The sequence below is a fragment of the Python bivittatus genome, unplaced genomic scaffold (genome assembly GCF_059951505.1).
Source record: "Python bivittatus isolate LINGU-HERP-01145 unplaced genomic scaffold, Pbiv_v1 ctg000390_np1212, whole genome shotgun sequence".
Lineage (NCBI taxonomy): Eukaryota > Metazoa > Chordata > Lepidosauria > Squamata > Pythonidae > Python > Python bivittatus.
Window position 1 is genome coordinate 1,279,290 of NW_028277070.1, and position 15,196 is coordinate 1,294,485.

The 15,196-nt window shown below is 44.3% G+C and overlaps 1 protein-coding gene across 9 annotated transcripts in view; it reads right to left on the reverse strand.

Annotated features, from left to right (window-relative positions):
* Position 1: 1 nt before the first annotated feature.
* Positions 2-15,196, reverse strand: part of LOC103050389 (serotransferrin-2-like) — a 30,459-nt gene continuing 15,264 nt past the window's right edge. For 2 of the 9 annotated variants that reach the window (XM_088143801.1, XM_088143798.1), the window contains exons 10-17: positions 14,954-15,044; positions 14,303-14,356; positions 12,222-12,404; positions 10,450-10,600; positions 6,445-6,527; positions 3,717-3,901; positions 2,830-3,007; positions 2-1,886 (exon numbers count right to left, since the gene is read on the reverse strand). In XM_088143801.1, the coding sequence (XP_087999927.1) occupies positions 1,834-1,886; positions 2,830-3,007; positions 3,717-3,901; positions 6,445-6,527; positions 10,450-10,600; positions 12,222-12,404; positions 14,303-14,356; positions 14,954-15,044 (978 nt within the window). In that variant the 3' untranslated portion in view covers positions 2-1,833. Of the gene's footprint in view, positions 1,887-2,829; positions 3,008-3,716; positions 3,902-6,444; positions 6,528-10,449; positions 10,601-12,221; positions 12,405-14,302; positions 14,357-14,953; positions 15,045-15,196 lie in introns of those variants that run through there. The other 7 variants (XM_088143797.1, XM_007432259.4, XM_088143799.1 and 4 more) reach the window with 6 other exon arrangements.

A 15,196-nucleotide genomic window follows, 5' to 3' on the forward strand; every position in this document is an offset into this window, starting at 1 on the left:
TATACAAGGCAAGTAAGAACAAATACAACTTGTGAAAAAAAACATTATATCTTCGTTCTAATTGTTTTGATATAAGCAAAACTATTAAGTACACTAAACTAGTAGCGCAACTCCGTACATTGCTATTAAGTCTTAAGCCCCCAATTAACTTTAGTTGACCTGCAAAAGATGCTTCTATTAATACCGTACCTACTCTGCTTCACCATAAATATAAATGTCCCTCTGTGGATGATATTCGTGGCTCTGCTGCTGAGGCTCTTGTCTCTCTGGGAATAGATACTGCTAGTTAGTTCTCTTCCTAAGCAAAGGATCAGTGACTTTATCCTTTCCTCACTTCTGTGTGTTTGACAGTTGCCATTTCTGTCCCCCTCTTCTTTCCTATTCATTTGGAAAGGCGTACTAGTTCGGGGATTTGTGGCTTACACCCTTCATTCCACCTCTGAACGTTGCAGGAATAACCATGGCCGTGGTCGCCCAACAGCAAGGCTACTTTCACAAGTGCTGCTAGTGTCCTGCTAGTTCTTGCTCCGTACTGTAAAACACAAGTACCATTTCTGCAACTGTATTACGGAGCTCTTCAGCCATTGTAAATTACCACAGAAATGTCACCACTCTAATGTGTCAGGGAGCTCTCAGAAGTCCTTGGCTGTGGAGATGAGTGTGCAGTGCTCTTCTTGGTACCTGCTGGAGGTGACTGGATACTTAGATGAACTATTGCACCAAGTCCAGAAGCCAGAAAGAGCTGGGAGCAGGTTTGGATTTCTGGAGAGCTCTTCAGAAATGTTGAGCGGGGGGGAGGAAATGGCATCCCCTAAAATTACTATCCTGTGCAGTTACTGGCCATGCTATATGACCGTGGCTGATCTCAGAAAGTTCAGCAGGGTCATACTCAGTTGTTATTTAGATAGGAAACTGCCAGGGAATCCCACGGCTATAGACTGGCCTGGGAAGAAAGCAAAGGCAAGCTGTGCCCACCTGGTTGCCGAGCAAATGACGCGGCCATAGAGTTGCCAGCGGTCTGGCTCAGTTTGAGGGGGGGGGTCATCCCTGATGCAAGTGCATTTGTGTTTAGAGCAGCTGGGGGACAAGCACTTTAGAGCAACATTTCTCAACCTTGGCAGCTTGAAGATGTGTGACTTCAATTCCCAAAATTCTCCAGCCAGCCACTGTAAACTTCAGTCAAGAGAAGAGCTAAGGAGAGGGTCATGGTCTCTTACATCTTGCGAAAGCCAGAGAAATGGAACTCTCCTGGGGCTCTAAGATGGCTTCTCACTGCCGGGACTGGGAAAATTGGAGCCCATCCGTGTGGCGTTTTATCAGAACCAGGCTGCAGTTCCTGTCAGTTCAGATGGAGCTTTGGGTCAGTGATGGGCAGGGCATCTAAACCGAGGTGAAAATGGGCAGATCAATTTTGGATGCAGAAGCACGAGAAAGTGACCAGAGGGAAATGCAGCAAATAGAGGAAAAGTTCCCAAACCAGCCTGTCCTCTGTCCTGGGTGAAGGCAGAGAACAGGCAGGTTAGAGCCGATAAGGCAGCAGGCGCAGCCAAAACCTGGCTGGGATTCCCTGTGTGTCCTAGAGATGGGGGGGAGGGGCGGTGAGCTTTAATCCATGGCATGGGTGCCTTCAATTGGCTAACATACCAGTAAGCTACATTCAAAAATGGATTTTCCAATAGATGCTGAAGGACATTTGATACTGGATTAGAAAACGGCAAATCGCTGCAGACCAGAATCCTCATGTCGGGGAATCTTGGTGACGGTAAAAGCCTTGTATAACCATCTGCCTCTTATTTTAGCTGACAAAGTTGAAGGGAGCTCCTCTGAATAAGCTCAGGGCTGTGTGAAAGAGGTACAAGTATCCTGGTTGCAAAAGTTCAGGATACCTGAAAACCAAGAATGGCAGTATTAAATATGTATCCTCCACGTTCCTCTGGCTTGCCTCCATGGAGAGCATGCCCCCAAACTTACACAAGGACATAATTCAGGTCTCCCACCACAATGATTAAGCACAAAACAGATTAAGCAGACAGGTACATTTGCATCGTTTATATTTATCTCAAAATCTCAGCTACTAGAAAAAAGCATTTTATCAGAGCGCAGAGTTCAAATCAATTCTCTTTGTGTTTCGACCTGCATCTAATTTCAGTACAATTCCAACACTGATATTTTATTTCAGGACCTCAGATATCTTGGAAGACGAGCCACGCTATCTCCAGCATGGAATGGGAGACGGCCCATCTCTTCTTTCCTGCTGAGGCTGTGGGAACCTTCGACTCTTGCCTAGTTACATGTGGAGGGGCATGATAGGGGCTCCAACCTCAAAAAGCGGGTCAGGAGAGAGGTTTCTTTTCCTGTTGCCTCCCATAATAGTGTTCTTTAAAAAAATTCTTAAACCTTGCCATTAACTATGAGCTGTTAGGGACAGAGCAGGTCAATTTCCTATTTTTCATCCTGTCTTGAAGGTTCCACCTTCTCCACCCACCCGCCCCGATTCCACTCACCCTAGGAACTCAAAGATCCTACCAGGCTGTTTTTAAAAAGTGTGCCATTTTAGGGATTAAAGTATAGAGCTAAGGTAAACATTTTTTAATTTCCATACAGCATCCTTAAATACCCTAAGTATATCAACATTAGAATCTCATTTTGGGATGAAAACTTTACTTTCATCTCTGGATGGAGTGGGTGAATGAACTGATTACAGTTTGGCAGTTCTCACAGTCTTCGGCATTATTCAACACATCGACAATATCCAAGCCAGAGAGAAAAAGGGAGTTTGCAGCTTAAGGCCCAGCCTGGCATGTGTGTCCTTCACAAGGACCAGCTTACCTGCAGGGGTGCAGCTGAAGACGGATTGTGCAAGCTGAAAGAAAGACTGCCCAAGAATCACCTTGAAATTCAACTGGCCTGTGAAAATGAGACGTTGAGTAGCGTCTTTAAAGAGCAGATCACTTTCTCCATATCTTAGTGACTGGAAGAGCTGAAACCTACCATTCTTGCTTGATTCCTAAAAGGAAAAGGCCAAACGGAGAGCAGTGATGATAAGCAAAGCCACGGTTGGGGGTGGGGGGAGGAGAGGCGGCGAAAAGAGGGACTGGGCATGATGACCGCGTCGCCCTAATGTTGCAACTTGCATACTCAAGTCAGGATGCAAGCACATAGTTGCAACATTTGTGTGATGAAATCACTGTGTGTGTGTGTGATCATTCTGGCATTACTGGAGTGCTGTGGCCACTGCGAGCAGTAGACCCAACGGTTTTCCTTCTTTGCTTGTTTGCAGTTGAAGTGCCCAATTAGAGTCCTTCGAAATGTTTATTAAAACAGTTGCATCAACAACACCAACACTTGCTCTGGTTGGAAATAGATCGGGGAAGAATAAAAAGAAGCCTCTGGCTAGCTCTGAGAAGGTCTTTCCATAACTAGGACGCCAGGCAGTCCTAACTCCTGACTCTCTCTACATGCTGTCCCTGGAAAAGAGCCTCCTGAGAGGAACAAGGCGAACCTGGCCCTGCACCAGGTTGGGAGAGATGGGCTAAGACCGGAGAAAGCCTTGGAAATGGGAGCGGGGCAAGCACAGCAGGTGAACCCTGTGGGCAGTTGATGGAAATAAAAGTGCAAGATGAACAGAGCTGTATCCAGGCATCGTCCCTCATTCCTAGCTTCCTGTTCTGACAAATAATAATCCTGACGTGCCTTCAGTCAGCTGCCAAGCTTACCTGGGACTTTGCCAGGAAATCATAGACCTTAGTGACAGTCACTGGCCGTGTCACCACAATGCTGGGAGGAACACGGCCCAGGTTACAGGCCCTCCAAGCTGTTATGGCTGCACGGCTCCCATCTGGGCAAAGGAGCTCGAAATCCCCTGGAGTGGAGCCTGCGGCCCATCCTGAGCTGCTCAGGTCTGCAAAGAACAAAGTAATCGACTTGAGATTTAGGTTCCGTAAATCTTACCAAACAACAATACGATCGTTGCTGCTGTTTGAGCACTGAGCATGAAGCACCAGGGACGGAAGAGGGCTCTGCGTGATCTCGCTTGCTTAACTCCCATGCTGATTGGCACCACTTCTAAGAGAAGGCCTGCTGTATTGCATCTCGGTCTGGTGTTCCTGTGAAGCGCATGTAACAGGGCATGGAGCCCTCTGTCAACTGTAGTGGATTTAAGTTTATGCCACAGAGTTTCTGAGGAGATTGAATCAAAAGCCCACTTGAGGTCTACAAACAGAGTTGACTTCTATATACTTCTATTCTATATCCTGCCTTTCTTCGGCTATCAGATTCTCATTTTCCAGCCAGTCCAGAAGCTTCCAATAAACATGTCGGGCACAAATCTTACTAATTACAGTAAGGAAGCTCACTGGGTGGTAATTGGCTGGGTCATTTTTCTTTTCCTTCTTAAATAAATAATCATGGTCAAGCCCCAGATGTTAGGAATGCAGTCTGGTTTATCAATATAAGTAAAAAAGAGACACCAGCACAGGAACTCCCCATTCAGCATGCTTCCATAACAGCTCAGGAGCAATCACACCCACCCCTGGAGCTTTTCCTCATCTGAATTCCCTAGTTCATGTATGGACCTCTGAGATAGTAAGTGGGGGCTACTCAAGCAAAGATTTCTCCCTAGTTCCAGTTCAGAGATTTATGAACTTGTTGCCCCTCCATCTAGACTTTGAAAGTGGGATTCCCCGACAGCTGCTGGAATATGACACTCTGCTCAGATCAGATTAACTGGCCTTCAGCCTCCAGGGTTTGGCAGGATCCCACCCATGTGCTGCCACTATCAGTGGGACCCAAGATGCATGAACAGTGTCTCCCTTGTGGGTGGCAATCAGGGATGTGTAGTGCTGCTTCTGAAGTAAAACCTTTAAATACTGGATATGCAGATAATTCTGTAATGTAAGCCCTGAATATAACAGTTACTTCTTTTTTTTTTTGCAGAGTTATCATGCCACTGCTTTGATCTACAAGTAGACCTCACTTACCAAGTGCCTCATGCAGTGACCGCTCAGTTACGACGGTGCTGAAAAAATAACTTTGTAACCAAGGCGTACGTGTTGTCCTGTGCCTGACCAATTTTTTTTTCTTTTTTCCCCTCCTTGCAGAGTGGAGAGATTGTTTAAACAAGCGATCTCTTTTAGCAATCTCTCTTGTGCCAGACCCATTTTTTTTCTTCCCCCTCCCTTGCAGAGCAGAGAGACTGGAGAGGAAGGGATTACAAGAGAGTAAGTAGGTACATCATGGGGAATACACATTGAAAGGAATGTGCTAGCACTGGCTGTTTGCCTAGCTAGACAAAAAGCCATAATTCTTTTTGATGTGTATTCCCCATGGTGTGCCTGTTTATTCTCTTGTAATCCCTTCCTCTCCAATTAATGTAAATACAAACATTATTTCCCTTCTTGCTAATTATCCCAGGACCGGGGTGAGCATTCCAAAGGGTGAGGGAGTGGGGAAAAAGGAAAGCTGAAGTAAAATTGTAAACCATTGCGGCCACATGATTTTCTATTTAGTGACCATGTCATTTAACGACTGAGTTGCCGGTGCCAACTGCGGTTGCTAAGTGAGGACTACCTTTATATAGATTGATCTGGGAAAGAATGCTGTCTGTTTGCAAGAATGGCTCATATGTTCATGAAGTCTATGTTTTATCAAGGGATTTAAGATAGTCTCCATATGGATCCATCTTGGATAAGTGGAATAAAGCTCTTCCAGAACCATGTTCAGTTTTGTTGACCAACCTATGTAGCCAAAGCAAGGGTTCACTTCTACTGTGGTTAAACAGGGCATTTCTGTCAGCTTAGTTTTTTTACCTGTCAAAAGCAGATGGTCTCCGAATTTGGCAACAAAATGGCCAAAATTCAGTGATGTGATATTATTATTTATTCACAATTTAAATTTCTAAGTCCACATGACTCTGGGTGGATTAAAAAACAATCAATACTTCAAAATTCATAATAAAAAATTGTCATCTTAGCCCATTTTGAGGAGTTGGAATGGGTTTCAAGGTGGAAATGGGAGCAGTTCCAGTTCAGGGAACTCTTTAGCCTTAATGCCCCCCAATGGGCATTTTTTTAAAGTGCCTCCACACATAGACTATCTCTTTCAAAGACGTCTCATCACAATTGGATAGCTTTATAAGGCCCTTCAAGGGATGATGATGATGATTTATTAAAATGGTATGCCACCTGACTCCCAATGACTTTGGGCAACTCATAACAATCAAAGAAATTACAATATAATAAAACAATAAAGAAAATAAATAATACAATAAAATGCATTCAATAGGAGGCTATGCTGCAGCTTCCAACTCTAAGATGTTGCAAGCCCTGCTATAACTATAGCAGGAACTGGGTTCCCTCAGGGTGCTGCCCCATAACAGAGCTTGCAGCAAGGAGATAACATTTGGCAATTTACCAGAACCTGAAAAGGTAGTACAAAATATTTTACACTCAATGTTCTGAAGTAGGTTATGATGTTCCAAGAGAGCCACATCACCAAAGCTTCTTCCAGTGGGATCACCCAAGAGGCATCTGGAAGATAAAGCAAACCAGTCTAGCAAAAAGGGCTTGAATGAATGAATGAATGAATTTTATTATAGCTTTTAGCCACTTAAAAAGGATTAAGCCTGAAACCCCTGACTTCCAGCCCAGCCTTATACAGTAGAGATTCTTGTAAGCCTGATCTGACTTAAGTCCTTTGCAGCCACTCAGGCAAGGTTATCAAGCAGGGATTGTAACTCAGTGACCATAATTGATGATATTATGCTTTACAAGGGCCCCCCTCCCACACATTTCATCAGCTTAGGTTCAGACTTACTATGACCTATGCATCCAAACTGGGTGCCACCTTGGAACCCTACAACCTGGATATTCTAGCTTAAGCTTTTCATAGGTTAAAAAGTTAAAGAGGTTTTAACAGAATGAAAAAGACAAGGAATGGGGTGTGTGATAGAGTTAAGAAGAGGGTAGAAACAAAACAAAAATACTAAGCAAAGGAAACTAAAGGCCTGAGATAAGGAAAGAACAAGAAGTTTATAGCTGAAACTAGTTGATACCATCACCATTCCCTCTGCCTCTCAACACCTTTCCACCACATTTATAAACTACTTTTGCCCTTGAAACTTCTCACCTCCCTCTTCCGGAGGATCTCAACTCCATCCAGCCATGGCATTTTCAGCCTTCCCTTCCTCTCAGCCCTTGATAAGGCAACTGTTTCACCTTTCAGTCCTCATTCACTCTCTCTATCTGGCCAAACCACCTCAGCATACTTCTTTCTGACTAATCTCACGTCTGTATTCAGTCCGCTTTCATTTATGACCCTGTTTTACCCCACATACTTCTTAAATATCCCGTTTCACCTTCTTTTTTTGTGTGTGTAATAACTGTATTAAAGAAGATAAAAACTAACAAGAACTAATGTTTAAGATAAAAGAAAGGAAAAAAAGAGAGAACAAAGCCAAAAGTGCAGAAAGAAAGAAAAAAAGAAATATGAAGAAATGACTTCCAATTTTCTTTTACAATAGTTATAGGTATACATTTAAATTGAACTCTTACTGTACGGTTATAACATTACTTTCATTTTTTCTGTCACCTAATATTTTTTCTAATCATCCAACCCATATATCATAATTTCATTTTTTTTCTGTTTCATGCAAAAAGTCCAAAAGGGGTTTCCATTTCGCCTTCTTCCATTGTTGTTTCTTCTGACATATCCAACTCTCATTTCCACATAACAAAATGAGCAGAAGCATGCACATACACATGTGCATGCACACACACACACTTATTTTGACATTCATGCCTTGCATTTGCATTATCTAAAATGAGTAGTATTTGCACGATTTAAAACTACTCCATCCATTTCCCCATCTTTAATAAACATTCTAATAAGATACCTAACTTCATCTACTTGTTCTAGCTGTTCACCATTTATGTATAATTTGCAATTTTTCATTCTATTTTCTCTGTCATACAGAACTATCTTGGTCTTTGATTTATTCATTTTCAGATCCATACTCTTCACAGCATCATGGAATCTAACATTCGCTGCAAATAATTTGGATTCTCAACCAAAAAGGCAGCATTATTTGAATACAAGAGTAGAGGGAGATTTATATCCCTAACCAACCCATTTCTAGTATCACTGCAAGTATTTCCCATGCATTTGCCCAAAAGTATGTTAAATAACCATGGAGATGTCACACATCCTTCTTACTTTTGCTCCCTAAGGATTCCATTTATTCACATACATTCTTTATTTCCATCATATACAGTGGGGCAAAAAAGTATTTAGTCAGCCACCAATTGTGCAAGTTCTCCCACTTAAAAAGATGAGAGAGGCCTGTAATTTTCATCATAGGTATACCTTAACTATGAGAGACAAAATGGGAAAAAAATCCAGAAAATCACATTGTCTGATTTTTAAAGAATTTATTTGCAAGTCATGGTGGAAAATAAGTATTTGGTCAATATCAAAAGTTCATCTCAATACTTTGTTATATATCCTTTGTTGGCAATGACAGAGGTCAAACGTTTTCTGTAAGTCTTCACAAGGTTTTCACACACTGTTGCTGGTATTTTGGCCCATTCCTCCATGCAGATCTCCTCTAGAGCAGTGATGTTTTGGGGCTGTCGTTGGGCAACACGGACTTTTAACTCCCTCCAAAGGTTTTCCATGGGGTTGAGATCTGGAGACTGGCTAGGCCACTCCAGGACCTTGAAATGCTTCTTACGAAGCCACTCCTTTGTTGCCCGGGCGGTGTGTTTGGGATCATTGTCATGCTGAAAGACCCAGCCACGTTTCATCTTCAATGCCCTTGCTGATGGAAGGAGGTGTTCACTCAAAATCTCACGATACATGGCCCCATTCATTCTTTCCTTTACACGGATCAGTCGTCCTGGTCCCTTTGCAGAAAAACAGCCACAAAGCATGATGTTTCCACCCCCATGCTTCACAGTAGGTATGGTGTTCTTTGGATGCAACTCAGCATTCTCTCTCCTCCAAACACAACGAGTTGAGTTTAGACTAAAACGTTCTACTTTGGTTTCATCTGACCATATGACATTCTCCCAATCCTCTTCTGGATCATCCAAATCCTCTCTAGCAAACTTCAGACGGGTCCAGACATGTACTGGCTTAAGCAGGGGGACATGTCTGGCACTGCAGGATTTGAGTCCCTGGCAGCATAGTGTGTTACTGATGGTAGCCTTTGTTACTTTGGTCCCAGCTCTCTGCAGGTCATTCACTAGGTCCCCCTGTGTGGTTCTGGGATTTTTGCTCACCATTCTTGTGATCATTTTGACCCCATGGGGTGAGATCTTGCATGGAGCCCCAGATCAAGGGAGATTATCAGTGGTCTTGTATGTCTTCCATTTTCTAATTATTGCTCCCACAGTTGATTTCTCCACACCAAGCTGCTTTCCTATTGCAGATTCAGTCTTCCCAGCCTGGTGCAGGTCTACAGTTTTGTTTCTGGTGTCCTTCGACAGCTCTTTGCTCTTGGCCACAGTGGAGTTTGGAGTGTGACTGTTTGAGGTTGTGGACAGGTGTCTTTTATACTGATAACAAGGTCAAACAGGTGCCATTACTACAGGTAACGAGTGGAGGACAGAGGAGCCTCTTAAAGAAGTAGTTACAGGTCTGTGAGAGCCAGACCTCTTGCTTGTTTGTAGGTGACCAAATACTTATTTTCCACCATGATTTGCAAATAAATTCTTTAAAAATCAGACAATGTGATTTTCTGGATTTTTTCCCCCATTTTGTCTCTCATAGTTGAGGTATACCTATGATGGAAATTACAGGCCTCTCTCATCTTTTTAAGTGGGAGAACTTGCACAATTGGTGGCTGACTAAATACTTTTTTGCCCCACTGTACTTCTCTTACTGCATCCAGCAACCAACTTCAGCTCTACATATTTTGATTAGCATCAGAAATTCCAAAAATGAGTTAAAATTCAGAGGGTGGGGGAACATGATCTGCTTTCTCTGCCTGCCCTCTTCCCTCTTTCTTGTGCATGCGTGTGTGAGAAAGACGTAACAGCCAGCTTGTGCCTAGGTATGCCCCTTACAGCATTTTGTGCCTTTGAGTCAGTGTTGACTCCTGCTGATTGCCTGGACTAGTCCCAGCAAATTTCTCAGCAAGACTTTCAGAAGTGGTTTGCCCTGGCCTCCTCCTTCCCAGGGCTGAGAGAGAGGGACTGGCCCAAGGTCACCCAGCTGGCTTCGTGCCCAAGGTGGGACTAGAACTCATGGTCTTCCAGTTTCCAGCTTCGTGCTTTAAGCCACCATGCCCAACTGGCTCTCTTTATGGCTGTATGCAAAGTAATTTTAAAAATGCCAGACACACTCACAGGCCCCAAAGGCAGGAGCTTCCTAGCTGCTAAGGCATGGTCCCATAATCATATTTTACTAAGAAGTGACCTACTCCTTTCCTTTTCCTCCAGTGTGACTCACCTGAGGGCCCCTAGATTGCCATAATACCGTTCATGATGATTAGCTGCACACCTGGATGACCCCTTGCCTCTCTCCTCTTGTCCAATGCACACTTTGCACAGATTTCCCCCAGCTCCTGGCATGCAGCCTTTCCAGAAGAAACCCTGGTATGCTTGGAGAAGGGAAAAGGCCAGCTGTTACTCAGTGGAATTAGGCTATGCTGATTTTTCTTTTACTGCACAGACAAACTGGCGAACCAATGTGGGTAGCACTGCAAAATAAAAAAATAATCTCTGGTTTCTTAGAATATTAGCAGAGGGGGACTAACTCTGGGACATCCCCAGTGTTCTGGTTTACAGTGCAAAATTGGGGAGGGGGAGAGGCACTGTACAGAGAAACATCAGCGCTACTAGTTTGGGTAGCTGTTCAGTGCCTCTGGATTTGTGGGCAGTGTAACTTCTGAAGAACAGCAGCTGGGAGGCAAGAGTGGAGGAGGAGGAATGTCCTCCTGTTTGTGCTCATGAGCTTTCCAGATGCCACTGCTCTGCCACTGACTGGGAGGCACCCAAATGCTAGACTATAGCAACCAGCGGCTTGCAATCTTCACTGTATAGGTAGTCCTCGCTTAGTGACCACAATTGGGACCAGCAACTTAGTTGCTAAGCAATGTGGTCACTAAGTGGAAAATCATGTGACTGTGACAGGTTTATGACCTCCCCTTCGGTCATAAGCAAAGCACTGCAGTCACTAAGCAAAAAAAATCACATGACCGCAACTTTTTCAGCAGTTGCGACATGCCTGAATGGCAATCACACGACTACAGAAAGCTGCAACAGTCATAAATGCAAGGATTGGTTGCAAAGGTAATTATTTTACCCCACTGTAACTTTGAATAGTCACTAAACAAGGCAGTCAGTAAGCAAGGACTATCTGTAATGCTCTCTGGCTTCTATGTAAACCATACTTGATGATGCCTTGCCCCTTGACTGCCCATGAGGAACGGTCTTCACCCTGCTGGATTTTATCCCTCCCCCCAGCCCCTCAACAACTGCACCAGTTATTATTTAATAACAGGTATCACTCAGGTCTTGGAGGTGTTATGGGTTTGATATGCTAAACATTTTTAGCTAACTGCTCCGTTTGAGCCTTAAGAACCAGGGTTATTCTGTAAAGTTGTTCTCTCGCTAAAAAAATTTCCAGTCAACTTCAGAAATCCATAACCAGTAACACAGCAAGTTCTTTTTAAAGAAAGTGCCCAGTATGTTAAAAATGGAGTACAAAATGAGCAAAATAGGCACATAAGCGTGTAATGTATAATTTATAAATAGAATATTACTTTAAAAAGAGATTGGATAAATTCATGGAGGACAGGTCCATCCAGAGCTATTGGTCCTGAAGACTCAATGGGCCAGGGAGCAGTCCCCATCCAACTACCAGCTGCAGGGGAACAACAATGAGAGAGGTATGTCCCAGTCCCCTGCTTATGTCCACCCTGGAGGCATCTGACTGGCCATTGGGAGAAACAAAATGGTGGACTAAGATGGCTTTGCTGAAATCAAGCAGAGCTGTTCTTATGTTCTTACGAAGATCTGTCTGGAAGATCATCTCAAAATTTATTCTGTATCACAAATCCAACAGATGCTGCCTCATTAAGTTCCTATGTCTATTGTGGGTCATGAATCCTTCTATCCCAATCCTTAAACATTCAAAATATCTTGTTCCTACCCAAAAAGAAGACCAGCCCACCTCTCTTCTTGAACCAAGCCATTCACCAAGCAGACTGGAATGCTTACCTGAGGTGAGATTGCATATGCTGCTGCCATTCTCCAGAACCCCAACAGTGTACTGTGAAAGCAGCAGCCACCCTCCTGGGCTGTACACATGGCTGTGGCAGGAGCGCTTTCCCCTCAAGGTGTATCTGCTTACATGCTGGCTTGTCTTTCTTACCAGGGCTACGATGTAGAGTGGAGGAAGCCCTGGGTTACAAGAATACACCATTACCATCAGGCGGCAGGAGACACTGGAGAAAATAGAGACTTTGCCATAGCAAAAGGGAGCCTTATTCAATTTCCACCATGCTAGGCTTCAGTTCCCAGAATTCCCAGCCAAAATGTTAGGAGCTGAAGTCCCACATATCTGGAGGAAACTAGATTGGCTTAAGGAGACACAGTCCATTTCTGGAGAGAGTAAGGAAAGTGACCTTGATGGAGATATGCAAGATCCTTTACCAAACCAATGAGGGGAGAAACATATCTCTAGTCCACAACAGGCAGAAAATACTTGGAAGAGGCTCAGACAGACCCCTCCCTAATTTACCAGAGTATAAGAAAGGGGAGGAGATACAGCACAGTCAGACTTGCAAGATTCTGTTATTAGAGCCACTCCCAATAAACGTAGCCTTAGTCTGTTGGCTGGTGTGGGTCTTCCGGGCTGTGTGGCTGTGTTCTGGAAGTTTTGTTTCCTAACGTTTCGCCAGCACCTGTGACCGGCATCTTCAGAGTGCAGGAGCACAGACAGGAGCAGTTCTCTCTGTGCCCAGGGTGATGTGACCCTTCTGTGGGTATTTATAGAGATCTGAGTAGGGGGAAAGGGGGGATTGGGGGTGAGGGTGGGGGGTTGGGTTACTGAGTGGCTGCTTGTTTTGGTGTCAGAATCTGTGTGTATCTTCCTGGGGATTAGGGAGGGTTTTTTCTTCTATTGAATTGTTAACGAGGGGCTGCTGGGGGTGATTAGCAAGTTCATTGTGTGAACTGTTCACACATCCTGGTGGTTGAGCTGAGTTGAAAAACCCTGCCTAATCCCCAGGAAGATACACACAGATTCTGACACCAAAACAAGCAGCCACTCAGAACCCCATTCCCCCCCACCCCCCCAATCCGGCCCACTCCCCCCCCCTCAGATCTCTATAAATACCCACAAAAGGGTCACATCACCCTGGGCACAGAGAGAACTGCTCCTGTCTGTGCTCCTGCACTCTGAAGTTGCCGGTCACAGGTGCTGGCGAAACGTTAGGAAACAAAACTTCCAGAACATGGCCACACAGCCCGGAAGACCCACACCAGCCATCGTATGCCGGCCGTGAAAGCCTTCGACAGTAGCCTTAGTCTTCTTGTGGAGTTGATTTCCTGGTTGGGTCTACCTGGTGGACCTGACAATTTCCCACATTTAACATCTTCCCAGCACTTCCCAGCGATTACTAAAGTGATAGAGAGACCATCCACATTACTTTAGCAAGCAATGGTTGGGTATCTCTAGAAAATGCTGTCAGCTGCCATGACCGCCGGTTTTGCCCATGGCAACTTTGGTGCCACTAGCAGCAGAAGAGGACAGAGACGTTATTCTGTGTGGCCTGCATTCCCCTCCTTGAAAAGAACTGGGCTACTTTTCCACATACCACATTTATTGCTGATTATTTTATTTTGTTCAAGGAACATTAATTTTCAGTGCAGTGGGCAAACGAAAATAGCATAAAGCAAACACACCTCTGAAATCAGTAACAAGCAATTACAAGCAATATTTTTTAAAAATCTAGACTAGAAAATCTGTCAAAAATCTACAAGAAGCAAATGGCCCTTGGGGCGGATCTCAGGCTGAAGAGCCTTCCAGAGACAGGATGTCACATATGAATCTGCCCTCTCCTTCAAGGTGGCATCACAACAGGCCTTGCTGGTGGCTCGAATAACGTCACTATTTAACAGAGGGTAGACTCTCTGCTGCTAGCCATTAAGTGTTATTTTACTTATTTCTAAAATGTGTTAATCAGCCAATAGTGAAAGCTCTCCGTTAGAGCAGTACAAACCATGTCCCAAAATAATGCTTGAAGAACAGTACAGCACTCACAGCACTTCCTCTGTTTACGGGCACTCCTGCTTACCCCCAACATGGGTCAACTTTTCAGGTTTCTCCCTTCGGGGAGCACATTCTTCTCCTGGGCAGAAGAGACAGGGGGCTGAAGGGGCACTCTCCAGGACTCACCAGAGTTAAAAACTGATAACATCACAAGTTTGCTATCAGGCAGGAGACAGCCTTCTCCGTCACACACGAGAGCTGTACAATGACTGGACTGAGATCCCCATGGCCAGGATTTGGGCAATCTTGTCTTAAGGGGGAGACTTTTGGCCATCTCTCATCTGGAAGCCCAAAGCAACTAAGGTAGCCTTTGACAAAATAGTGCTCCATGGTTGCTTTGAATTACAACTTCCATCATCCCCAGGCAGCATTCCCTTGCAGGCCTTGTCTTTTTAGTTTGTAAACATAATGGCAATCCCCCCCCCCACTTTAAATTGACATTGTCTTTCTAGTTGACAGTGTGAAAGACAAAACCACTGTCATGTGTATATGACTAAATATTTTGTATGTCATCCAGAGACTGTTGCTCCTTAAGAGCCCTTCTGTTCAGAAAAATCAGGTATCTCCCCAGATGCTCCACTAGTCTTTTTCCCATCTCCTGGACCATACCGTTGCTATGGGCATAACTGGGCCTTCATCTTTTTATTTACTATTTTTACTGAAGATCAAAACTTACCATAACACTCTGCCGCAACAGGAGCAAGTGCGCAGGTCTCGGCAAAGTAGGCGTGGGTGGCATCCAGAGTAACAGCATCTGCCTCATTCTTCTGTCATGTGAAGAACCACTCAGTTAGCAGCGTGATGCCAGCTCTTTTCAGAGAAAAACAGCCCTTGCAAGCTGTGATCTGTTGGGACTACAGCCTTTTTCAGCCATTATTTGACTGGACTAGGAAAAGAACAGACCTCAGAAGTTGAGACG